Source organism: Scyliorhinus canicula, chromosome 19, assembly GCF_902713615.1.
Source record: "Scyliorhinus canicula chromosome 19, sScyCan1.1, whole genome shotgun sequence".
Lineage (NCBI taxonomy): Eukaryota > Metazoa > Chordata > Chondrichthyes > Carcharhiniformes > Scyliorhinidae > Scyliorhinus > Scyliorhinus canicula.
In genome coordinates, this window is record NC_052164.1 from 23,695,988 (window position 1) to 23,720,986 (window position 24,999).

At 50.7% G+C, this 24,999-nt stretch overlaps 1 protein-coding gene across 10 annotated transcripts in view; it reads right to left on the minus strand.

Moving 5' to 3' along the window:
• mpp2b (membrane protein, palmitoylated 2b (MAGUK p55 subfamily member 2)) overlaps nt 1–24,999 on the minus strand; it is a 721,652-nt gene that overhangs the window by 23,888 nt on the left and 672,765 nt on the right. For all 10 annotated transcript variants that reach the window (XM_038778705.1, XM_038778698.1, XM_038778704.1 and 7 more), the window contains 2 exons: nt 23,355–23,463; nt 17,661–17,729 (listed from right to left, as the gene is read on the minus strand). In XM_038778705.1, coding sequence (XP_038634633.1) covers nt 17,661–17,729; nt 23,355–23,463 — 178 coding nt within the window. The remainder of the gene's footprint in view (nt 1–17,660; nt 17,730–23,354; nt 23,464–24,999) is intronic.

A 24,999-nucleotide genomic window follows, 5' to 3' on the forward strand; every position in this document is an offset into this window, starting at 1 on the left:
AGGGAGGGGAAATTATACTGTTTTTAGACAGGAGCTGAGGAGCATAGCTTGGGAACAGTTGTTCTCAGGGACATGCACAACAGTAATGTGGGGGTTGTTTAAGCAGCACTTGCTACGAGTGCTGGATATTTTTGTCCCACTGAGATAAGGAAGGAATGGTACGGTGAAGGAGCCTTAGATGACAAGAGAAGTGGAGCTTCCAGTCAAGAGAAAGAAGGAAGCTTATGTTAGGTTGAGGAAGCAAGGATCTGGCATGGCTCTAGAGGGTTAACAAAAAAGAACAAAGAACCAGGAAAAGGACAGCACAGGAACAGGCCCTTCGGCCCTCCAAGCCCGCGCCGACCATGCTGCCCATCTAAACTAAAATCTTCTACACTTCCTGGGTCCGTATCCCTCTATTCCCATACTATTCATGTATTTGGCAAGACGCCCCTTGAATGTCACTATCGTCCCTGCTTCCACCACTTCCTCCGGCAGCGAGTTCCGGGCACCCACTACCCTCTGTGTAAAAAATATTGCCTCGTACATCTCCTCTAAAGCTTGCCCCTCACACCTTAAATCTATGCCCCCTAGTAATTGACCCCTCTACCCTGGGGAAAAGCCTCTGACTATCCATTCTGTCTATGCCCATCATAATTTTGTAGACCTCTATCAGGTCGCCCCTCAACTTCTGTCGTTCCAGTGAGAACAAACCGAGTTTATTCAACCGCTCCTCATATCTAATGCCCTCCATACCAGGCAACATCCTGGTAAATTTCTTCTGCACCCTCTCGAAAGCCTCCACATCCTTCTGGTAGTGTGGCGACCAGAATTGAACACTATACTCCAATTGTGGCCTAACTAAGGTTCTATACAGCTGCAACATGACTTGCCAATTCTTATACTCAATGCCCCGGCCAATGAAGACAAGCATGCCGTATGCCTTCTTGACTACCTTCTCCACCTGTGTTGCCCCTTTCAGTGACCTGTGGACCTGTACACCTAGATCTCTCTGACTTTCAATACTCTTGAGGGTTCTACCATTCATTGTATATTCCCTCCTGCATCAGACCTTCAAAAATGCATTACCTCACATTTGTCTGGATTAAACTCCATCTGCCATCTCTCCGCCCAAGTCTTCAAACGATCTAAATCCTGCTGTATCCTCTGACAGTCCTCATCGCTATCCGCAATTCCACCAACATTTGTGTCATCTGAAAACTTACTAATCAGACCAGTTACATTTTCCTCCAACTCATTTATATATACTACGAACAGCAAAGCTCCCAGCACTGATCCCTGTGGAACACCACTAGTCACAGCCCTCCAATTAGGAAAGCACCTTTCCATTGCTACTCTCTGCCATCTATGACCTAGCCAGTTCTGTATCCACCTTGCCAGCTCACCCCTGATCCCATGTGACTTCACCTTTTGTACCAGTCTACCGTGAAGGACCTTGTCAAAGGCCTTACTGAAGTCCATATAGACAACATCTACTGCCCTACCTGCATCAATCATCTTTGTGACCTCTTCGAAAAACTCTATCAAGTTAGTGAGACACGACCTCCCCTTCACAAAACCATGCTGCCACTCACTAATACACCCATTTGCTTGTGGATCCTGTCTCGAAGAATTCTCTCCAGTAATTTCCCTACCACTGATGTAAAGCTCACCGGCCTGTAGTTCCCTGGATTATCCTTGCTACCCTTCTTAAACGAAGGAACAACATTGGCTATTCTCCAGTCATCCGGGACATCACCTTAAGACTGTGAGGATCCAAAGATTTCTGTCAAGGCCTCAGCAATTTCCTCTCTAGCCTCCTTCAGTATTCTGGGGTAGATCCCATCAGGGCCTGGGGACTCATCTACCTTAATATTTTTCAAGACGCCCAACACCTCGTCCTTTTGGATCTCAATGTGACCCAGGCTATCTACACACCCTTCTCCAGACTCAACATCCACCAATTCCTTCTCTTTGGTGAATACTGATGCAAAGGCAATCCCTTCTCTTTGGTGAATACTGATGCAGGTTGATAGGGTTGTTAAGAAGGCATATGGTGTGAATACTGTTACAAGGTAGCCAGGAAGGAACTCAAAAATGGACTGAGGAGATGAAAGGAGAAGGAGGAATGAAAAAGCTCTGGCGGGAATGATTAGGGAAAACCACAAGGCATTCCACACTTATGGAGAAATAATAGGATGACCAGAGTGAGAGTATGAGACCATCGTGAACCAGGTTAATAGGCTCAAACAGGTTGATATTAAAAAGGAGGATGTGCTGGAAATTTTGAAAAACATCAGGATAGATAAGTCCCCTGGATATACCCAAGGTTACTATGGAAAGTGAGAGAGGAGATTGCTGAGCCGCTTGTGATGATCTTTGCGTCCTCCCTCTTCACTGGAGTAGTACCGGATGTTTGGAGGGAGGCAAATGTTGTTCCCCTCTTCAAGAAAGGGAATAGGGAAATCCCTGGGAATTACAGACCAGTCAGTCTTACATCTGTTGTGAGCAAAGTATTGGAAAGGATTCTGGGAGATAGAGGGTTGGATTCTCCACAGCCCCGCGCCAAAATCGCGTTTTGAACTTTTATGTGCGAATCGGACCCGGTGCTGATCCCGCAATTGTCCGGTCCTCCGGAGAATCACACACAGCTGGGGGGGCCATTGCCAGAGGCCCTCCCAGCGATACTCCGGTCCCGACTGGCTATGTTCCCGATGGCGTAGTCCTAACCATGTCTGGCCGGTTGGGACTCACGTGTGGCGACTCAGTCCGCAGCCGCCCTAGGGCGGGGCGGAGGGGGGGACCCAACACCGGGGGGGGGGGGGGGGGGGGTGCCTTATGGGCGGCCGGGGCAGCAATCAGGCAGGTCAGATTAAGCGGCGTGGGGCAGTTCGATGGGACCTTGTTTCTTGGTCCTGGTCTGCGGTCCGAGTCCGCCATGGCGTTCGGCGCGGCCGCTAGAGGCCATCACCGTGCGCATGCACAGATTTGGAACCGGAAGTGCCGGGGCCCGTATCCACAGCCAAAGCTGCATGAAGCTCCCCGGGTCCCTACCAGTCTCCTGCAGGTAAGTGAATTGCTCATTATTTTTTTTTCAGGCAAGTCTGGAGTGAAACGCCAGCGTTTTTGCGCCAGCGTGAGGACATCACCCCATTTTTGGGAGAATCCAGCCCAGGATTTATGATTATTTAGAAAAACAGTTTGATTAAAGATGGTTATGTGAACGGCAGGTCATGCCTCACAAGCCTCACTGAATTCTTTAAGGATGTGACAAGACACATTGATGAAGGTCGGGCAGTTGATGTATATATGGATTTCAGTAAGTCATTTGATAAAGTTCTCATGGTAGACTCATTCAGAAAGTTAGGGGACATGGGATACAGGGAAATCTGATTGTCCGGATATAGAATTAGCTGGCTGAAAGAAGATAGTGAGTGGTATTGGATGGAAAGTATTCCGCCTGGAGGATGGTGACCAGTGGTGTTCCGCAGGCATCTGTTCTGGGACCTTTGCTCTTTGTGTTTTTTATAAATTACTTGGATGAAGACGTGGAAGGGTGGGTTAGTAAGTTTGCCGATGGAACAAAGGTTGGTGGAGTTGTAAAAGTGCCGAGGGCTGTTGCAGGTTCCAACAGGACATTGACAGGATCCAGCTCTGAGCTGAGAATTGGCAGGTGGAGTTCAACCTTGATAAATGTGAAGTGATTCATTTTGGGAGGTTGAATTTGAATGCTGAATACAGGATTAAAGGCTGGATTCTTGGAAGTGTGGAAGAACAGAGGGATCTTGGGGTCCACGTATATAGATCCCTCAAAGTTGTTACCCAGGTTGATAGGGTTGTTAAGAAGGAGCATGGTGTGTTGGCTTTCATTAACGGGGGATTGAGTTTAAGAGCCACAAGGTTTTGCTGCAGCTTTATAAAACCCTGGCTAGACCACACTTGGAATATTGTACTGTTATATGTTCCATGTTCTATAAACTAAAATGGGTAAAGAGAAAGCGATAAAACTGCATATTTTTAACGCAACTAAAATAGACAGAAGGGTAGGGAGGTGGGTACAGGTCCACGCTTTTAACATATTAAAATAAATTTAGATTTCATTAGTGTCAAATAAATAGCTTAATATGAAAATCTACAGTGCTTCTTTGTAATACAGTCGAATGTGACAAGAAAATATCTGCAGTGCCTCAATATTTATGTTCTTAGCAGGAAAAATTTCCAACATTATTCACTTGTTTACGACACAGGTCGTTTGCTAAGCATGGATAAACATTTTGCTTTGATGTTGTTGGATATTTAGGGATATTTGGTTTTCACATCCAGGATGAATTTTCCATAATCGGCACTCCCAGATCAGGTTTCGTAATATGCACAGATTGCCCTGCACCTCAATCACAAGAATGTGTCTTTATCTAAAACACATTCCCTCCTGGAGTGTGAATTTTTTCATATCAACCTTAGACACGGTATGACAAAGAACATGGATCTTGAAATGATGCACAAGCTCCCTATGCGCTTCATAGAATTATTTTATTCACAATCTTAACCGTGTAAAATAAATGGTAAATATCTCCGTTGTGATAACGGGCAAAGAAATTTCAGATCAAAGTACTAAGTGCGCGTGCACTTAGGGGGGAGAGGGAGTGAGTGGAGGTGGGGGGTAGAGGGAGTGAGTGGAGGTGGGGGGTAGAGGGAGTGAGTGGAGGTGGGGGGTAGAGGGAGTGAGTGGAGGTGGGGTGTAGAGGGAGTGAGTGGAGGTGGGGGGGAGAGGGAGTGAGTGATGGAAGGGGGGAGAGGGAGTGAGTGGAGGTGGGGGGAGAGGGAGTGAGTGGAGGTGGGTGGTAGAGGGAGTGAGTGGAGGTGGGGGGGAGAGGAAGTGAGTGGAGGTGGGGGGTAGAGGGAGTGAGTGGAGGTGGGGGGGAGAGGGAGTGAGTGGAGGTGGGGGGAGAGGGAGTGAGTGGAGGTGGGGTGTAGAGGGAGTGAGTGGAGGTGGGGTGTAGAGGGAGTGAGTGGAGGTGGGGGGGGAGAGGGAGTGAGTGGAGGTGGGGTGTAGAGGGAGTGAGTGGAGGTGGGGGGAGAGGGAGTGAGTGGAGGTGGGGGGTAGAGGGAGTGAGTGGAGGTGGGGTGTAGAGGGAGTGAGTGGAGGTGGGAGGAGAGGGAGTGAGTGGAGGTGGGGGTGTAGAGGGAGTGAGTGGAGGTGGGGTGTAGAGGGAGTGAGTGGAGGTGGGGGGGAGAGGGAGTGAGTGGAGGTGGGGTGTAGAGGGAGTGAGTGGAGGTGGGGGGGAGAGGGAGTGAGTGGAGGTGGGGGGAGAGGGAGTGAGTGGAGGTGGGGGGGAGAGGGAGTGAGTGGAGGTGGGGGGGAGAGGGAGTGAGTGGAGGTGGGGGGGAGAGGGAGTGAGTGGAGGTGGGGTGTAGAGGGAGTGAGTGGAGGTGGGGTGTAGAGGGAGTGAGTGGAGGTGGGGGGAGAGGGAGTGAGTGGAGGTGGGGGGGAGAGGGAGTGAGTGGAGGTGGGGGTAGAGGGAGGGAGTGGAGGTGGGGGGGAGAGGGAGTGAGTGGAGGTGGGGGGGAGAGGGAGTGAGTGGAGGTGGGGGGGAGAGGGAGTGAGTGGAGGTGGGGTGTAGAGGGAGTGAGTGGAGGTGGGGTGTAGAGGGAGTGAGTGGAGGTGGGGGGGAGAGGGAGTGAGTGGAGGTGGGGGGGAGAGGGAGTGAGTGGAGGTGGGGTGTAGAGGGAGTGAGTGGAGGTGGGGTGTAGAGGGAGTGAGTGGAGGTGGGGGGGAGAGGGAGTGAGTGGAGGTGGGGTGTAGAGGGAGTGAGTGGAGGTGGGGTGTAGAGGGAGTGAGTGGAGGTGGGGGGGAGAGGGAGTGAGTGATGGAAGGGAGGAGAGGGAGTGAGTGGAGGTGGGGGGGAGAGGGAGGGAGTGGAGGTGGGGTGTAGAGGGAGGGAGTGGAGGTGGGGGGGAGAGGGAGTGAGTGGAGGTGGGGTGCAGAGGGAGTGAGTGGAGGTGGGGGGGTAGAGGGAGGGAGTGGAGGTGGGGGGGGAGAGGGAGTGAGTGGAGGTGGGGGGGAGAGGGAGGGAGTGGAGGTGGGGGGGAGAGGGAGTGAGTGGAGGTGGGGTGCAGAGGGAGTGAGTGGAGGTGGGGTGTAGAGGGAGTGAGTGGAGGTGGGGTGTAGAGGGAGTGAGTGGAGGTGGGGGGTAGAGGGAGTGAGTGGAGGTGGGGGGGAGAGGGAGTGAGTGGAGGTGGGGTGTAGAGGGAGTGAGTGGAGGTGGGGGGGAGAGGGAGTGAGTGGAGGTGGGGTGTAGAGGGAGTGAGTGGAGGTGGGGTGTAGAGGGAGTGAGTGGAGGTGGGGGGGAGAGGGAGTGAGTGATGGAAGGGAGGAGAGGGAGTGAGTGGAGGTGGGGGGGGAGAGGGAGGGAGTTGAGGTGGGGGGGAGAGGGAGTGAGTGATGGAAGGGAGGAGAGGGAGTGAGTGGAGGTGGGGGGGAGAGGGAGGGAGTGGAGGTGGGGGGTAGAGGGAGTGAGTGGAGGTGGGGGGGAGAGGGAGTGAGTGGAGGTGGGGGGTAGAGGGAGTGAGTGGAGGTGGGGTGTAGAGGGAGTGAGTGGAGGTGGGGGGAGAGGGAGTGAGTGGAGGTGGGGGGTAGAGGAAGTGAGTGGAGGTGGGGTGTAGAGGGAGTGAGTGGAGGTGGGGGGGAGAGGGAGTGAGTGGAGGTGGGGGGTAGAGGGAGTGAGTGGTGGTGGGGTGTAGAGGGAGTGAGTGGAGGTGGGGGGGAGAGGGAGTGAGTGGAGGTGGGGGGGGGAGAGGGAGTGAGTGATGGAAGGGGGAGAGGGAGTGAGTGGAGGTGGGGGGGAGAGGGAGGGAGTGGAGGTGGGGTGTAGAGGGAGTGAGTGGAGGTGGGGGGGGAGAGGGAGTGAGTGATGGAAGGGGGGAGAGGGAGTGAGTGGAGGTGGGGGGGAGAGGGAGGGAGTGGAGGGGGTCGTCCACCCGCGGATGTAATATCTCAGCCGCCCTACCATGGCAGGCCAGTGACGACGACACGCCCGCTGGTTGCCGTGTGGCTGATGGGCACAGCCCACTGACGCACCGGTGAGGAGGAGATTGTTAACTGACCGTTGGACGCAGACAGTGACCAGGGATTAGGCTGGCCGCCTGTCAGCAGCGCGACCAGGCCACCGGGACACACAGGTATCCCGTGGTAGCCGGCTGCCGAGGTGTCGAAGAACCTCCGTCTAACATGTCGTTTCTCTGCCCCCACCACCCTTCTGTAGGTGACCATGTATGCCAACCAGACGGCGATCTTCACCGCAGTGGTTGGGGCCGCTGCACTGCAGTTGGCCATCCAGCAGCGTCGACAGCAACAGCCCACAGTGAATGCAGATGCAGGGGCAGCTGCAGCAGCAGAGGGAATGGCGGAGTGGCCCGTCGTCGCCATACAGACCGCAGGCACTCATGGTCGGTATGTTCAGGAGGATGCTGAGAGGAACAGTGACCCCCAAACGCTGAGGAAGGCACAGGATGTGGGCACTGATGTCGAGCAGCATGGGGGGAGGAGGAGGAGACACTGATGGTGGAGCCAGGGTGCCAGAGACAGCAATCGAAGACAAGGGTGTATCGTGACCGGATGTCTTTCGAGGAACTACCGGACATCTCATGCGGGAGGAGACTCCGGTTCAGCAGGGAGACGGTCACACCTCGCCCCACGTGGAACGGGAGGAGGACACGCAATACCGGTATCCGTCAAGGTGACGGTGGCACTTAACTTCTACGCTACCGGTTCCTTCCAGTCTCCGAGCGGGGACCTATCCGGGATATCACAGGCATCGGTCCACAGGTGCATCCGGGACTTACTGACTCCCTGGTCGCCATCGCGGACCGTTACATTACATTTCCCGAGGACCGAGCACATCAGGAAGCACAAGCCCGTGGATTTGCCAAGGTGGCTGGGATACCGATGGTCCAGAGAGTGATCGATGGTGTTCACATCCCCATGCACCCGCCTGCAGGCAACAGGGAAGTGTTCACTAACAGGAAGGGCACATACTCGATGAACATCCAGGTGGTCTGCAACCCCCATATGAGGATCATGCACGTGTGCGCAAGGTTCCCAGGGAGTGTGCATGATGCCTACATTCTTGCGCATTCATTCATCCCCACAAAGTTTGAGGGACTGAGGGGCTGGTTGCTGGGCGACAGGGGTTATCCATTGAGGTCTTGGCTGATGACGCTGAAACGGAGGCCTTAGGCCAACGCCTAAGAGGTGTGGTGGAGCGGTGCTTCGGACTGCTTAAGATGAGATTCAGATGCCTGGACCCCTCCGGAGGAGCCCTGCAGTATCGGCCCGACAGGGTCGGTTGCATTGTTGTGGTATGCTGTGCGCTGCACAACATTGCTATGCAGAGGGAAGATGGAGGAGTCGGAGGGAGAAGCCAATGGAAGTGGTGCTAACGCTAACGAAGAGGAGGAGGAGGAGGTTGAGGTGGAAGAGGTGGAGGAGGTTGCCGTGCAGCAGGGTGGGGCGTTGGGCGCAGGACACTGATATGACCTGGGTGCTGGTAATGTCCAGGAGGCTGCACGACGGCACCGTCGAGGACAGCGGGCACGCGGCCCGTTGTTGGCTGCAAGATCCACGCATCGCATGGGAGGGGATTGCTGAACACTACCACTACCACCTGCATCGCCAGTCATGCACATGGACAGCACACAACCCCCAACAGCCCCCCCCTCGCACTCCCTCTCCGCATACACTGCTCCACTTCGACATCACCTTACCCCTTACCACTGCGGCACAACGGTATGGCACGACATTGATGGCTGTGTCAGCGGGTGTGATCAGTGCCATGTTGAATGTTGACAGCCTGATCTGCGATGAGCTGTGAGCTCAGAATTGTTAGACAAAGTCTGACTCATGGCAATAGCTGAACCATCCATCTCGGTGTTCGCTGAGTTCGCTAAGTCCATCAGGGACACTCCATCACGTGCCCGCGTGGGGTAGCTGGCGTCGGAGTGCCGAGGACTACGGTGTCCGGGGGGGTGGGGGTGGGATGCGTGACAGGACTGCACACCCGGCACCGAAGTTTCACCGCTCGTCAACCCCAACGACACTCGGTCACCATCACTATCCCCGTGGCAACGGTAAAATTACACAGTCTTACAAGTTAGGTGCAACAGTGAGTTTAATGGTGAATATTATGTACAGATGCCCTAGCCCCTACAACTAAACTGTGCCCTGCACCCGTGCCAACTTACTATGCGTCCCTCTTCATTGCCTTACGGGCCCTACCACTATGTCTAAGTGAATCCCCAGATGGTACAGCGGGAGTGGAGGCGGACTGCTGAGAATCTCGCCCCGCGACGTAGCTCCCCGTCGGCACTCGTTTCCTGGGACGACCCAGCCTTGATGGGCCAGGCTGCTCAGCGGGGGTGTCGGATGACGTGGTGCCACCCTGCTCTGCCCGCTGCCCACTGGATGCACCAGGGACGGGCGGGGGAGGCCGAGCGTTCAGAGACGTCCCGTGATGGAGTTAATGGGACGGCCCCCAGAACCTCCTCCTCCCTCAGGGAGCCCGGTGGCCCCCGGGCCTCACTGTGGGACGGAGGTGCAAGCGGGGAGGTGCCCCGTCGCCCCACCGACACCTGGCGCTGCCAGTCATGGAGGCCTGCAATGGTATCGACCAGGGTCCGAATGTTCGCTGAGCGAATGTAAACCTGTCGCATCTACACGGAATCCTAAATACATCATGTCAGAGGCCTGGATAGTACATTTTTCACATTTGCGATGGACACCCACATCCCAAAACCTTGTTAACACTTCCTCCAGGCTAGACATGTGCCTCCTTGGACGTAGTCCCGGTGACTAAAAAGTTGTCAAGGTAGACCATTACTTTGGGAATCCCTTCAAGTTGTTTTCCATTATACACTGGAAAATAATGCAGGTTGACACTCCACTAACTTGCAACCTCATGTACTGAAATAGGTCCTCATGTGTATTTATTGTGGTGAACATCCACATACGGCTGAGATCTAATTTAGAGTAGGTAAGGCTTCCGCCAGCTTGGTGTAGAGGTCTTTGATCCTGGGATCGGGTAGCTGTCCATCTAGGCAGCCTGATTTATAGTTAATTTGTAGTCCCCACAGTTCCTTGATCAGACTTGAGGTTGGGGGCTAGCGGAGCTGCCCACTCAGAAAACTGAACCAGTCTGATTATGCCCAGTTCTTCTAATCTCTTCAACTCAGCTTCGGCCTTATGATGCCGGGCATAACAAACTGGCCTGGCTCTAAAAGAACTTGGGCATCGAATCTTGATTGACTTAAATTTTGGCTTTTGCACCATTGATCTGACCTCGTTCGCTGTGAAAAACGTCCTCAGATCTTCTCAGAACATCTTGCAGGACACCATTGGAAATTAAAGAATTTTGTGTTGAATTGTTCTAACTAGTCCCTTCCCATTAGGCTGGGTTTGTGCCCTTTCACAACAAGCAGGGGTAGATGGCAGAGGCAGATGTACGCGTCTGGGGGCCTTGTGTTCTCCCTCTGGTGATGTGCCGGCTCGCCCCAGATGATGTCAAGCCCCATCCCAAATGACATCAAACCTCCACCCTTAATGACTCCACTCCCCTAAAATCAAGGGCATATAGACAGCACAATAAGAAGTACGCTCTTCTTCCCACCAGAATGTCCTCTCTGTGCTTCACCTCTTTTCCTTGACTTCACTCTTGGGCTTCTTCCCATGAACAGGGTTTCCTCTAATAGTAGCATGAGCTTTCTTATACAAATTTTCTATCATGTCAGCTGTGACTCCATGCTTGATGTATTGAGAAAATTGCTTCTTATAGGCATCCTTGTGCTCATCCATCAGGTAGTGCATGTTCTCTGCTATGTTCAACCCAAATATGTCTTTACGATGGACTTCAGGATTGAATTCCTTGCTCACAGAATCATAACCAGTGAATTGCTTGGTGCTATGTGGGATAGACAGGTCACTGTCGATTGCACCTTTCAAAGCTCCAAAGACTTTGTTGCTTAATGCAGAGATTGGGTGAGATGGATTGCTGATCAAATTGGCAATTAAAATAAACTCGCTTTCCTTCAGGGCATGGTTTCACAGTGGTTAGCACTGTTGCTTCATAGCAGCAGGGTCCCAGGTTCGATTTCCTGCTTGGATCACTGACGGTGCGGAGTCTGGAGTTCTCCCCGTGTCTGCGTGGGTTTCCTCCGGGTGCTCCGGTTTCCTCTCACAAGTCCTGAAAGACGTGCTGTTAAGTAATTTGGACATTCTAAATTCTGCCTCAGTTTACCTGAACAGGTGCCAGAGTGTGACGACTAGGGGATTTTCACAGTAACTTCATTGCAGTGTTAATGTAATCCTACTTGTTACAATAACAAAGATTATTATTGTTCCATTTCCGCTTTCAGTGTAGAATTACAAACACCTTTAATTGGGCAAATGATCCTGATTAGGCAATAAATTGGGCATCAGCCACTGTCATCTTCATTATACTTTAAATTACAGGTGGCTCTGAACCGAAGCACAGCTAACGCCTTTGCTTTTATTGTTGAATGCAAACAAGGGCAGCAGGGTAGCATGGTGGTTAGCATAAATGCTTCACAGCTCCAGGGTCCCAGGTTCGATTCCCGGCTGGGTCACTGTCTGTGTGGAGTCTGCACGTCCTCCCCCTGTGTGCGTGGGTTTCCTCCGGGTGCTCTGGTTTCCTCCCACAGTCCAAAGATGTGCGGGTTAGGTGGATTGGCCATGCTAAATTGCCCGTAGTGTCCTAATAAAAGTAAGATTAAGGGGGGGGGGGTTGTTGGGTTACGGGTATAGGGTGGATACGTGGGTTTGAGTAGGGTGATCATGGCTCGGCACAACATTGAGGGCCGAAGGGCCTGTTCTGTGCTGTACTGTTCTATGTTCTAAGGTGGGACGAATAATACTTTGAAATGAGCTCATGTACAGTCGTGGCACTAGGCCAAGTCTGTGTTCCTGGCTTCCCAGTGCAGGGCTCAAACTACACTTAAACCACTCAAGTTATTGCTCAGCTTATTGTTCTGATTAAGTTTGATCACACTAAAAGTAAAGACAATAGAGTTTGGTTGGAAAATATTTTTACGGGTTCGGGCACATCGATGTTCAGTGCATCTTATGTGGCTTTAATCTATCATTGTTGTTCCAGCCGACAGGTGCAAAGACACCCGGAAAGAACTCCGAGAAGAGAAAGGAGGGTTGATTAATCTTGGGACGTTCAGTCTTCAGCCAGGCTTTTCTGCTGACGAATAGCTGTCCAGGCAATATTTCCTATCGTCCATATGACTGTGACTTTTCACTTCCTCCCAAATTTATCAAAGCGTTCTCTTTCTTCCCCCACTTCTAAGTCAGTGCTGCAGCAAAAAAGAAAAGAGGGAGCATAGAACATACGGTACAGAAGTAGGCCATTCGGCCCATCGAGTCTGCATTGACCCACTTAAGCCCTCACTTCCACACAATCCCCATAACCCAATAACACCTCCTAACCTTTTTTGGTCACGAAGGGCAATTTAGCATGGCCAATACACCTAACCAGCATGTCTTTGGACTGTGGGAGGAAACCAGAGCACCCGGAAGAAACCCACGCAGACACGGGGAGAACAGGCAAACTCCACACAGACAGTGACCCAGCAGGGAATTGAACCTGGGACCACGGCGCTGTTAAGCCACAGTGCTAATCACTTGTGCTACCGTGCTGCCCTAGACAACGGGCATCGCTTGCTTACAACTTCCACGATGAGCCGAGAAACCTGGCAACAACAGAAAGTAGTCCCAAGTCCAACAATAGCAAATCGTCTCCCAAAAGGAAGATCTGCTTAGAACACACACAAACATCTGTCACTGCATTGACACCTCGGCCAGATGATTTCAGTAATGCTAATCATGTCGTGTTGCAGTGAGCAAAGTTGCACACGTCACAAAATATTCCTGCACGTTCAGTCGGCAGTATTTTTACAGTTACCCAAATGTTTGCATTTTAAACAAGCTGCCGTATTGCACTGAAAGCAAACCAGAACGAAATAAAATGCAGAATACGCCGCACAACCCGTGCCAACTGTACGCGCCAACCTGTATACAACCAATAGGTGTGTGTTATCTGATTAACCGGTGCCTTCTCCCCCAGAGAGGCACCTCAAACTTCCCTGTCTCTACCTTAGAAGAGATCAGTTGATTTTTTTTCCATCAACACGAGACTTGTTGAGCCCAGCAGGTTGGACCATTTGCCCTAGTGTCTTGGCTGTGCTCTTTTCAGCTGACAGCTCTTAATAATAGGCAAGACATCCATTGGAAAGATGTTAAAATAATGTAAGTGACTTGGACTGTAATTCAGCCATTTAATGTTAGCCTTTGTAATATAATCCGACTTCAACTTTTCCAATAGAAAGTTCACAGTTAAATTGAGAATAGGACTATTTTACGCAGTTGTTCATCTCAGCAGGGTGTTAATCAGCGCACTGTATCACCACATTTTGCAATTTATTGGGGAGTCTTTCAAGGTTTTGTAAAGGCCTGATTGATCTCATGCCCTGAGTACAGGGAGGACAAAGATAGCTTGAATCAGCAACATCAGGAGAAGCAAATGGAGACTCCCACTAAGTCCACTACAAAGCATTTTCTGACCACCTCTGTTGGAATTTATCAGCCAGCATTAGCAAGGTGGGTTCCCAGAGGAGGACTTACACTGGTTGTTAGGTGGATTGACCATGCTAAATTACCCCAAAATGTCAAAAGGTTAGATGGGGTGTTTTTTCAAGGATTGGTGCAAACTCAGTGGGCAGAATGGACTCCTACCACACTGTAGGGATTCTATGATGCCCCACTCGAATCAGGAGATACTGCAGGCTATGATTGAACCTTTGTTATCTCGTCACCAATATGGTGGCTTGGGACAAAACTCTGGAGTGTTCCAGGAGTAACAATAATAATAATTTTGATTATTGTCGCAATGGGCAGCACAGTAGCACAAGTGGATAGCACTGTGGCTTCACAGCGCCAGGGTCCCAGGTTCGATTCCCCATTGGGTAACTGTCTATGCGGAGTCTGCATGTTCTCCCCGTAGAGATAGTCAACATGGTTTTGTGAAGGGTAGATCATGCCTCACAAAGTTGTCATTGAGTTCTTTGAGAAGGTGACCAAACAGGTGAATGAGGGTAAAGCAGTTGATGTGGTGTGTATGGATTTCAGTAAAGCATTTGATAAGGTTCCCCACGGTAGGCTGTTGCAGAAAATACAGAGGCATGGGATTCAGGGTGATTTAGCAGTTCGGATCAGAAATTGGCTAGCTGATAGAAGACAAAGGCTGGTGGTTGATGGGAAATGTTCTGACTGGTGTCCAGTTACTAGTGGTGTACCACAAGGATCTGTTTTGGGGCCGCTGCTGTTTGTCATTTTTATAAATGACCTGGAGGAGGGCGTAGAAGGATGGGTGAGTAAATTTGCAGATGACACTAAAGTCGGTGGAGTTGTGGACAGTGTAGAAGGATGTTACAAGTTACAGAGGGACATAGATAAGCTGCAGAGCTGGGCTGACAGGTGGCAAATGGAGTTTAATGCAGAAAATTGTGAGGTGATTCATTTTGGAAGGAATAACAGAAAGCAGAGTACTGGGCTAATGGTAAGATTCTTGGTAGTGTGGATGAGCAGAGAGATCTCGGTGTCCATGTCCATAGATCCCTGAAAGTTGCCACCCAGGTTGAGAGGATTGTTAAGAAGGCCTATGGTGTGTTAGCTTTTATTGGTAGAGGAATTGAGTTTCGGAGCCATGAGGTCATGTTGCAGTTGTACAAAACTCTGGTGCGGCCGCATTTGGAGTATTGTGTGCATTTCTGGTCGCCGCATTATAGGAAGGATGTGGAAGCTTTGGAACGGGTACAGAGGAGATTTACCAGGATGTTGCCTGGTATGGAGGGAAGGTCTTACGAGGAAAGGCTGAAGGACTTGAGGCTGTTTTCGTTAGAAAGAAGAAGGTTAAGAGGTGACTTAATTGAGGCATACAAGATGATCAGAGGATTAGATAGGGTGGACATTGAGAGCTTTTTTCCTCGGATGGTGATGTCTAGCACGAGGGGACATTGCTTTAAATTGAGGGGAGATAGATATAGGACAGATGTCAGAGGTAGGTTCTTTACTCAGAGAGTAGTCAGGGCATGGAATGCCCTGCCTGCAACAGTAGTGGACTCGCCAACACTAAACGCATTCAAATGGTCATTGGATAGACATATGGACGATAAGGGAATAGTGTAGATGGGCTTTAGATGGGGTGTCACAGGTCGGCGCAACATCGAGGGCCGAAAGGCCTGTACTGCGCTTTAATGTTCTATGTTCTATGTGTCTGCGTGAGTTTCCTCCGGGTGCTCCGGTTTCCTCCTACAGTCCAAAGATGTGCAGATTAGGTGGATTGGCCATGCTAAATAGCACTTAGTGACCAAAAACGTTAGGAGTGGTTATTGGGTTACGGGGATAGGATGGAAGTGAGGGCTTTTGTGGGTCGGTGCAGACTCGATGGGCTGATTGGCCTTCTTCTGTACTGTGTGTTCTAAGTGGGCTGTGAAAAGCCTCTAGTTGCCACACTCCAGCGACTGTTTGGGTACTTGTTAACGGAAGACAATGGCTAGTGTGTATAACACAGGCACAGAACACGATTAAAATGGGCTGCGGAATCCACACTGATCGGGCCCCTGCTCTCAGGGCCTGCACTAATTTACTATTGGCTGGGGTTTGCGTGCTCCCGCACGATTGGCCCTCTAGCCCATCATGTGGCCTGCCAGGCTCACCCCCTTAAAGGGACCAAGCTACTACATTGAATTAATCAATTAAAAAAGGAGTTGAATGCAGCAGATCTGGGAAAAAACACATTCATTTATGGATATGTGTTGAGAGTCAGACAATGGCAATTGGTAAAGCAGTTGGAAGCACTACAACTTGCCTCAATGCCACAGAGGACAGGTTGGAAATATCAACCATCTATTACCTGTTAACCTCACGTCTGACCGCTGCTCAACTTTCTGTAGGTGGACAGAATGAGGCACCATTGAAATAATGCAATAGTCAAACTGTCTGCCAGTACTCAAGAGAAACTGCTTGGGGGTTACATAATTTGTATGGAATATCACTTTGTCCCACATGTATCTAGGATTTAAGTACATAACCTAGACTGACATGCAGTTGTGGTACCAAGGGACTCACAGGGGGCGATTCTCCGAGCCCCGCGCCGGGCCAGAGAATTGCCGCAACCGCGCCACGACGCACCGACACCGGCGCGCGATTGTCCGAGGTGCGGAGAATCAGCGCCATTTGAGCCGGCACGTTTGACGCGGTGCTGACCGCGGGCCGCTGGAATCGGCAGGGCTGCCGATACACCGGCCCGGACGGGCCGAGCGTATACGAGAGTCCCGCCGACGCCGTTCACCCCTGGCCGCTGCCGGCGGGAACTCTGCGCGAAGGGTCGGGGAGGGCGGCCTGTGAGGTGGGGAAAAGCGATCCTTCACCGGGAGGGGGCCTTCGATGGGGTCTGGCCCGCGATCGGGGCCCACCGACCGGAGGCCCCCCCCCCGGGCCTACGTTGTCGCACGGCCGGCCCCTGAACACTGACGCCATGTTGAGTCGGGGCCGGTGCGCTCAAGGCATAAAAGGTTCCACTGCACCATTTTTCAACGGAGAGCAGGGGGGTTGTCTTCAGTGTCATGGCCAAGGGTCAAGCTATGGTTTCCAAAACTTTTCCAGGGAAGTGGAACTTTTTAGACCTCCCACGAATACTGAAGGAATTCCTAAGAAACATTCTTCTGATGCTGAAGAATTAATCAACAAACAAATTGATTATTATTGCACGATAGGTACAAATAGACAAAAACAAACTTAAAAGATGTATGCATGACTTCTGTGGAGACATTTGTGATCAAAACAGAGTTACGTTATTCAACAAATACTTCCAACAAATACTTATTTTTGCTATTTTTAATCGGAGCACCTACTCACACACAAACACCCACCCTCACCATCTCCCTCGCTCTCACCATCCCCTCATTCACCCCCACCTACTCTCACTCCCATCTTCCTCTTGTCCCCCAACCCCCCCCCCCCACCCCATCGCCCATCTTGGAGCTCGTGGCTCTGGCTCATTTCATGCCCATGCAGACGCACCTCTTGTTGTAACCTGCAGCCAAAGGAACAGCGGAACCTTGCCCCAGTTTATGAAGCCCCGTCTTAGTCAATCTCACCAAACTAGATTAGCGGCTTTGTTGTTTGTGCGTCAAACTGGCATCTTGATTCCTACATTACAACAGTGGCGTTACCACAAAATGTACAGAACTGGTTGTATAAGACTCTGGTATGTCTTGAAGTGTATAATCTTTCTTTCAATGCATGTCATTACGATAAAATCAATAGTTGATGGCTCTTTCGCCCAAGCCCTGGGCAAAGATTTCATGCCAGCAATTTTTCATAAACATCAGCACATTGTCATCAAGAGTACATAGGTAATAATTGCTCGAGTCTCTCAGATTGTCCAGCAGACAGCAGCCAACTAAATTGGATGATCGATTATTGGTAATTGAAACAGAAACAAAGTTGAAATTATGCAGCTGATAAAATAGAGTTTGCAGTGGGAGAAGACAGATTATTGTTGTGTGAGAGTAACTCTCAATGTGCCAACTTGGGCGCTGGTTACCTGCGTTTTTGGTGGTCAGATACATCATCTTTTTCTTCCTCTTTCCACCCATACTTCCGCAGAGTGCACCTGTTGATAAAAATTAGATATTGCACATTAATGGACATACAAAGCTGAAAAAATTAAAAACCACAGAAATTACCAACGGTTTGAAGTCACCCTGTGATATGTGCACGCTTGAATTAAGTTGCGCTCTCTCTTTGTTGATATTGAGAACAAAAGAACATTCTTGCTGAAGAAAACAGTGGGGAGTTCACCTGTCATAATATACACACAAGTATATGATGGTGCACAGACAGGCAGTGATTGACACACAGGATGACCAATTAACACACAGAACACAGCAGCCACCACCAGACAGGACAGGGCCATTGTAAAGCCAGAGGGCACTAGTTTTCCCGCTCTGTCGGGATGCAGCCTCTGAGACAGTCAGAGCCCGTGAGCAACAACACGAACATCCACCATGTGGTAGTACGATAGTCTGGTCAGGTTAGCCTCAGGTCTCCAGTCAACTCAGCATAGTGTCAACCCACAGTTCAAGTATGTTTAACAGTTGGTAGTTCAATAAAATAGAGTTTCATTTCTCCAAGTGTTGGAAGCCTGTCCCTCTCACTGCTGTGGTAAAAACAGTCCTCGCGGACCCAGCTTACCCAACACATCATGGTACCAATGTGTGATGTTATAGTTTGACGGACCTACCTTGAGATTGTCTGCCTTTGACCAGCGATCAGCCATCCGGTAGTATGGACAACGTCCGCCCTCCCCCGCAGCTCTGCATCGCTGGCAACCTCGGTGCCAACTGGAAGATTTTTAAGCAGAAGTTTCAGCTGTACCTCAAAGCCACCGACCTCAAGGCCGCATCGGATGCCAGAAAGATTGCTCTCTTCCTCTCTATGGCCGGGGACAACGCCATCCACATTTTTAACTCCTTCACATTTGCTGAAGGTGAGGACAAGTCCAAGTTCAAAACAGTCCTGTTCAAGTTTGACAGCCACTGTGACATCGAAGTCAAAGAGAGTTTTTAATGCTACGTGTTCCAACAGAGGCTGCAGGGTAAGGATGAACCTTTTCACTCCTTCTCGACCCATCATTGTCTCCTCGCGCAATCCTGTAACTACGACTCCATTTCCGACTCCATGATCCGCGACCAGATCGTTTTCGGGGTCCACTCCGACTCCCTTCGCCAGCAGCTCCTTAAAGTGAAGCTGATCACCCTCGCCATAGCCATCGATATCTGCGTCCTACATGAACACCCTACTAACCAGTACTCCCATGTTAAGGCGGCAGAGACGGCGCGGCAAGGCCCCCACGATATGGAGTGGGTGCAGGCGGTAAAATAGCTCCAGGGCCTGAGTCTGGATGAGGGCAGCCATTTCGCAAGCTTTTCCCAGGCTCCTGCACATGCGCACAACGACCGAGGCGACGGCTAGGCCGAGGACCGAACTGCGCAGGTGCGCACATCATTCGACCGCACCGCGCATGCGCAGTGGCGCACTGTGCAGCCTGACGCCAGCGCTACGACGTGCAACAACTGTGGCTCCTCCCACTTAAAGTAGCAATGTCCCGCGAAATACCAACGCTGTCTCCAGTGTGGCAAGCTTGGACACTACACAGCCCTGTGCAGATCTGCTCAACTGCTCAACCTCACATGGGTCCCAGCAGCAGCGCAGGAATGTGTGGTCCGTGCAGCAACCCGTTGTAGATTCCGACTCCGACATGGTTCCAGATCCCGACACCGAGGATCTCACATCCCCATTCCGGGTGGGCATCATCACCAAGCATACGATGCTTACCTCAAAAAAGGCAAAGCCCCTCCAAGTGATGAGCATTGATCCGGACGACGAGTGTGTTCCACCCTTACGATCAACAAATCTCGCATATGATTCAGGCTGGACACCAGCGCTTCCGCCAACCTCATTTTGCAGTCTGACCTGGATAACATCCACGTCAAGCCGACCATCCTTCCATCGGCCTGCCAGCTTCTCGACTACAATGGCAATGCCATTGCTGCCAGTGGCTCATGTGAGCTTGTGGTATCGCACCGTTCCTTAAGAGCCACCCTGCGCTTCGAAATTGTAGGGTCCAACAAAGCTTCTTTGCTCGGTGCTCAGGCCTGCAAGATCCTGAATCTCGTACAGCGGGTTCACTCCATGTCGCCCGCTGAGGCATCAGCCTCGCCGGATGCCGACTTCCACACACAATTAAAGGACATCATTGCATGATACCACAGCGACTTTGAGGGTATGGGCACACTCCCATACACGTACAAAATTATTTTGAGACCGAATGCCACACCTGTGGTTCACGCACCCCGTCGGGTGACGGCGCCCCTTAAGGTCCGCCTCAAGCAGCGGCTGCAGGACCTCCAGGACCACGGCGCCATTTCTAAGGTTACGGAAACCACGGACTGGGTTAGCTCCATGGTTTGTGTTAAAAACCCATCAGGGGAACTGCGCATTTGTATCGACCCCAAAGATTTGAACCGTAACGTCATGAGGGAACACTACCCTATCCCAAAGCGCGAAGAGCTCACCTGCGAAATAGCTGGCGCCAAATCTTTCACAAAGTTGGATGACTCCAAGGGGTTTTGGTAAATAAAACTTGACGCATCCAGTCGGAAGCTCTGCACTTTTAACACCCCGTTTGGCCGGTATTGTTACAACCGGATGCCCTTTGGTATCATCTCCGCCTTGGAGGTGTTCCACCGAATAATGGAGCAAATGATGGAGGGCATCGAGGGGGTGCGGGTGTACGTCAATTATATCATTGTCTGGTCCACGACTCCGCAGGAACACATTGATCTCATAAAGCATGGCCTCCGGCTCAACAAAGCCAAATGCTCGTTTGGTCAACCAGAATTCGCCGCCCGCCACAGAGACTGAATTTATAGACTGAATGTTTTGTTGCCTTGTTCTTCGTTTACTCGCCTGTACATATTGTTTTCTATAATTTGTTATATGCACTCTATCTGCACTAGACACCCTCCCATGTAAATACGTTCATATTTTTTGTATATAGTCAGGTTCTTAGTCATGTAAATACGCTCACATACTTTGTACATAGTCAGGCACATTCACATACTCACTATTTATTGCCATGTACACATTTTTTTTAAAAGGGGGAGATGTCATAATATACACACAAGTATATGATGGTGCCCAGACAGACATTGATTGACACACAGGATGACCAATTAACACACAGAACACAGCAGCCAATAACCAGACAGCACACGACCACTATAAAGCCAGAGGGCACTAGTTTTCCCGCTCTCTTGGGATGCAGCCTCTGAGACAGCCAGAACCCGTGAGCAACAACAAGAACATCCACCATGTGGTAGCAAGATAGTCTGGTCAGGTTAGCCTCAGGTCTCCAGTCAACTCTGATGTGTTGGGTGCTCTGACACATACAGGCCACCAACACTTAAAATAGTACAACACTAAGGGGCTGGTTTAGCACACTGGGCTAAATCACTGGCTTTTAAAGCAGACCCAGGCAGGCCAGCAGCACAGTTCAATTCCCGTACCAGCCTCCCCGAACAGGTGCCGGAATGTGGCGACTAGGGGCTTTTCACACTAACTTCATTGAAGCCTACTTGTCACAATAAGCGATTTTCATTTCATTTTGTCTTCACTATTTTGTTAAACTATAAACTGATGATCATACTCTTACTGTGGGTTAACACGATGTTAGATTAACTAAAGACCTGTGCCTATCCTAACCAGTCTAATCACTCAGCACATGGTGAGTGTTTGTGCTGTAAACTATAATCTCTTGTACTTCTGAAAGGCTGCATCCCGAATAAGCGGGAAAACTGATGCCCTCTGTCTTTGTAGTGAGTGTGCTCTAACTGGTGATTGGCTGCGGTGTTATGCATGTTGATTGGTCCAACTGTATGTCCATCAGTGTGTGTGTCTACACCATGATATACTGGTGTATATTATGACAAACTCAGCATAGTGTGAATCCACAGTTTAAGTATGTTTAACAGTTGATAGTTCAATAAAATAGAGTTGCATTTCTCCAAGTGTTGGAAGCCTGTCCCCCTCACTGCTATGGTAAACGCAGTCCTCGCAGACCCAGCTTACCCAACACATCAATTATCAGTTTATTAAAAATAACCCTCAGCAATTTGTGACTTCATAAGATTGATAATCACTTAGGAATGTTTATTATAGGGCAGCATGGTGGCCTAGTGGTTAGCACAACCGCCTCACGGCGCTGAGGTCCCAGGTTCGATCCCGGCCCTGGGTCACTGTCCGTGTGGAGTTTGCACAATCTCCCCGTGTCTGCGTGGGTTTCGCCCCCACAACCCAAAAATGTGCAGAGTAGGTGGATTGGCCACGCTAAATTGCCCCTTAATTGGAAAAAATAATTGGCTAATCTAAATTTTTTAAAAAAGGAATGTTTATTATAGGCGACACGCCTATTGTTATTAGCATTTGTTAGCATTTGCTAACAGTTGTTAGCATTGCTGCCTCACGGTACTGAGGTTCGATCCCAGCCCCGGGTCACTGTCTGTGTGGAGTTTGCACAATCTACTGTGTCTGTGTGGGTCTCACCTTCACAACCCAATGATGTGCAGGTAGGTAAATTGGCCACACTAAGTTGCCGCTTAACTGGAATTTCTTTTTTAAAGGCGTGTTTATTACCACAATGCTGGAGTGAAGACTGAAGTGGACGATCAGGCCGGAGGTCACTCAAACCTTCACAGCTCCAGGGTCCCAGGTTCGATTCCCGGCTTGGGTCACTGTTTGTGCGGAGTTTGCATGTTCTCCCCGTGTGTGCGTGGGTTTCCTCCGGGTGCTCCGGTTTCCTCTCAGTCCAAAGATGTGCAGGTTAGGTGGATTGGCCATGCAAACTTGCCCTTAGTGTCCAAAATTGCCCTCAGTGTTGGCTGGGGTGACTGGGTTATGGGGATAGGGGGAAGGCCTGAGCTTGGGTAGGGTGCTCTTTCCAAGAGCCGGTACAGACTCGATGGGCCAATGGCCTCCTTCTGCACTGTAAATTCTATGAAACCAGTTCAACCTCTGCAGTATGCATCATTGGTACTGCCTGTATGCGCCCATTTCAAGTACGTGGCTGGGTTCCTTGCTGGCCAATGATCAATCTTTTGAATAATTCTTTCATCCCAAATGCCACAGGTTCCAACTTTGTGGAACTATTTACGGCGTTCCACCATTAGTCTCACAGAAATCAAAAACTCTGCAACCATCTGGGAGCCTCTCCTTTTAAATGAATTGTTGAATTTACATTGCTCAGACACATAAATTCCACCACAGCCAGTAAGGGCTGGTAACTCACACCATCAGGGTTTTATTAATAATTTGATCTGACAAACCACACAACCACGGTGCTCCAGAAAGAGAATAATGAAACTTAAATCTCTTTCCTAGAGGCAGAAAATTGTTCGTGGAGGAACTTTGATACATTTTTATCACCCATCTTGGCAGTATGTTTGTGCCAATCGTGACATCTACACTCCTGTCATTTGCAACATGACACTATCAGAATGCTAGAAGGCCAACTAGTTGAATCCAGGTGCTTTCTTGGTTAGCAATGCCGATGAAAACAGTTACGGATTATTATCCTTCAGCACTTTGTTACAATTTACTTCTCTCAGCCAAGAATGTCAGAGACTGTTTTGTAAAGTGCAATGTGAACACAGTGCCTTCTAGATCACATAACACTTACCAGAAGAACTGGAGAAATCCCAGTCTCGCTTTACAAAAGCCTTCCTCTTTTCCTCCAACAGCTGACTGGGGATAAGGCCTGCGCTCCCTCCCTCCTTCACATGACAGGCCTGGAAGACAAGAGAACAAAAAGGGTGAGCATGACCCTAGCAGGTCTTCAATGCCAATCGTCCTGAAGTTTAACCTTCAATACCAGCATCTATAAGGGGAATGGGGGGCGGGGGGGGGGGGTGCAGTGACCCAGTGCCATTGGACAAGCAATCCACAGGCCCATACTGATGTTCTGAGAACACGGGTTTGTATCCAACCATGGCAGCTGGTGGAATTTAAATTCTTTTTTTTTTTAAATAATTTTTATTGGAATTTTTTGAAAAATATAAATCAACAGAACAATAATAATAACAATAATAATAAACACCCCCCGGCACCCGTAGCAACGCATATAACAAACCCCCCCCCACCCCCCCCCCAAACCCAATAAACAACAAAATAAATTAACAATAAGCAAATTTACTTAAACACTATCCCCTAACCCCCCCCCCCCCACCCCCACCCCCACCCCACCCCCACCCCCACCCCCACCCCCACCCCCGGCCTTCCCCCCCTCCCCCCCCCCCCCGGGTTGCTGCTGCTGCTGACCTAGTACCTTATCGTTGATCTAGAAAGTCGAGGAAAGGTTGCCACCTCCTAAAGAACCCTTGTACCGATCCCCTCAGGGCGAATTTGACCATCTCCAGCTGAATGAATCGCGCCATGTCATTAATCCAGGTCTCCACGCTCGGAGGTCTCGCATCTTTCCACTGCAGCAAGATCCTCCGCCGGGCTACTAGGGACGCAAAGGCCAAAACATCGGCCTCTTTCGCCTCGTGCACTCCCGGCTCCACCCCAACCCCAAATATCGCGAGTCCCCAGCCTGGCTTGACCCTGGATCCCACCACCCTCGACACCGTCCTCGCCACCCCCTTCCAGAACTCCTCCAGTGCCGGGCATGCCCAGAACATATGGGCATGGTTCGCTGGACTCCCCGAACACCTGACGCACCTGTCTTCGCCCCCAAAGAACCTACTCATCCTAGATCCGGACATGTGGGCCCGGTGCAGCACCTTTAACTGGATGAGACTAAGCCTCGCACATGAAGAGGAGGAGTTCACACTCTCCAGGGCGTCCGCCCATGTCCCCTCCTCAATCTGCTCCCCCAACTCCACCTCCCACTTAGCCTTCAGCTCCTCTACCGACGCCTCCCCCGCCTCCTGCATTACCTGGTAGATGTCAGACACCTTCCCATCCCCGACCCACACCCCAGAAAGCACCCTATCCCTTACCCACCGCGGGGGCAGCAAAGGGAACCTCTCCACCTGACGCCTAGCAAACGCCTTGACCTGAAGGTACCTGAACATATTCCCCGGAGGGAGCTCAAACTGGACTCAAAAAGGAGAACCTCCAGTTCACCAAGGCTCGCGAACCTCCCGTCAATAAACAGGTCTCCCAACTTCCTAATGCCCGCCCTGTGCCACCCCAGGAACCCGCCATCCATGTTCCCTGGGACAAACCGGTGGTTCCCCCGCAGCGGGGCCTCCACCGAGCCCCCCACTTCCCCCCTGTGTCGCCTCCACTGCCCCCAAATTTTGAGGGTAGCCGCCACCACC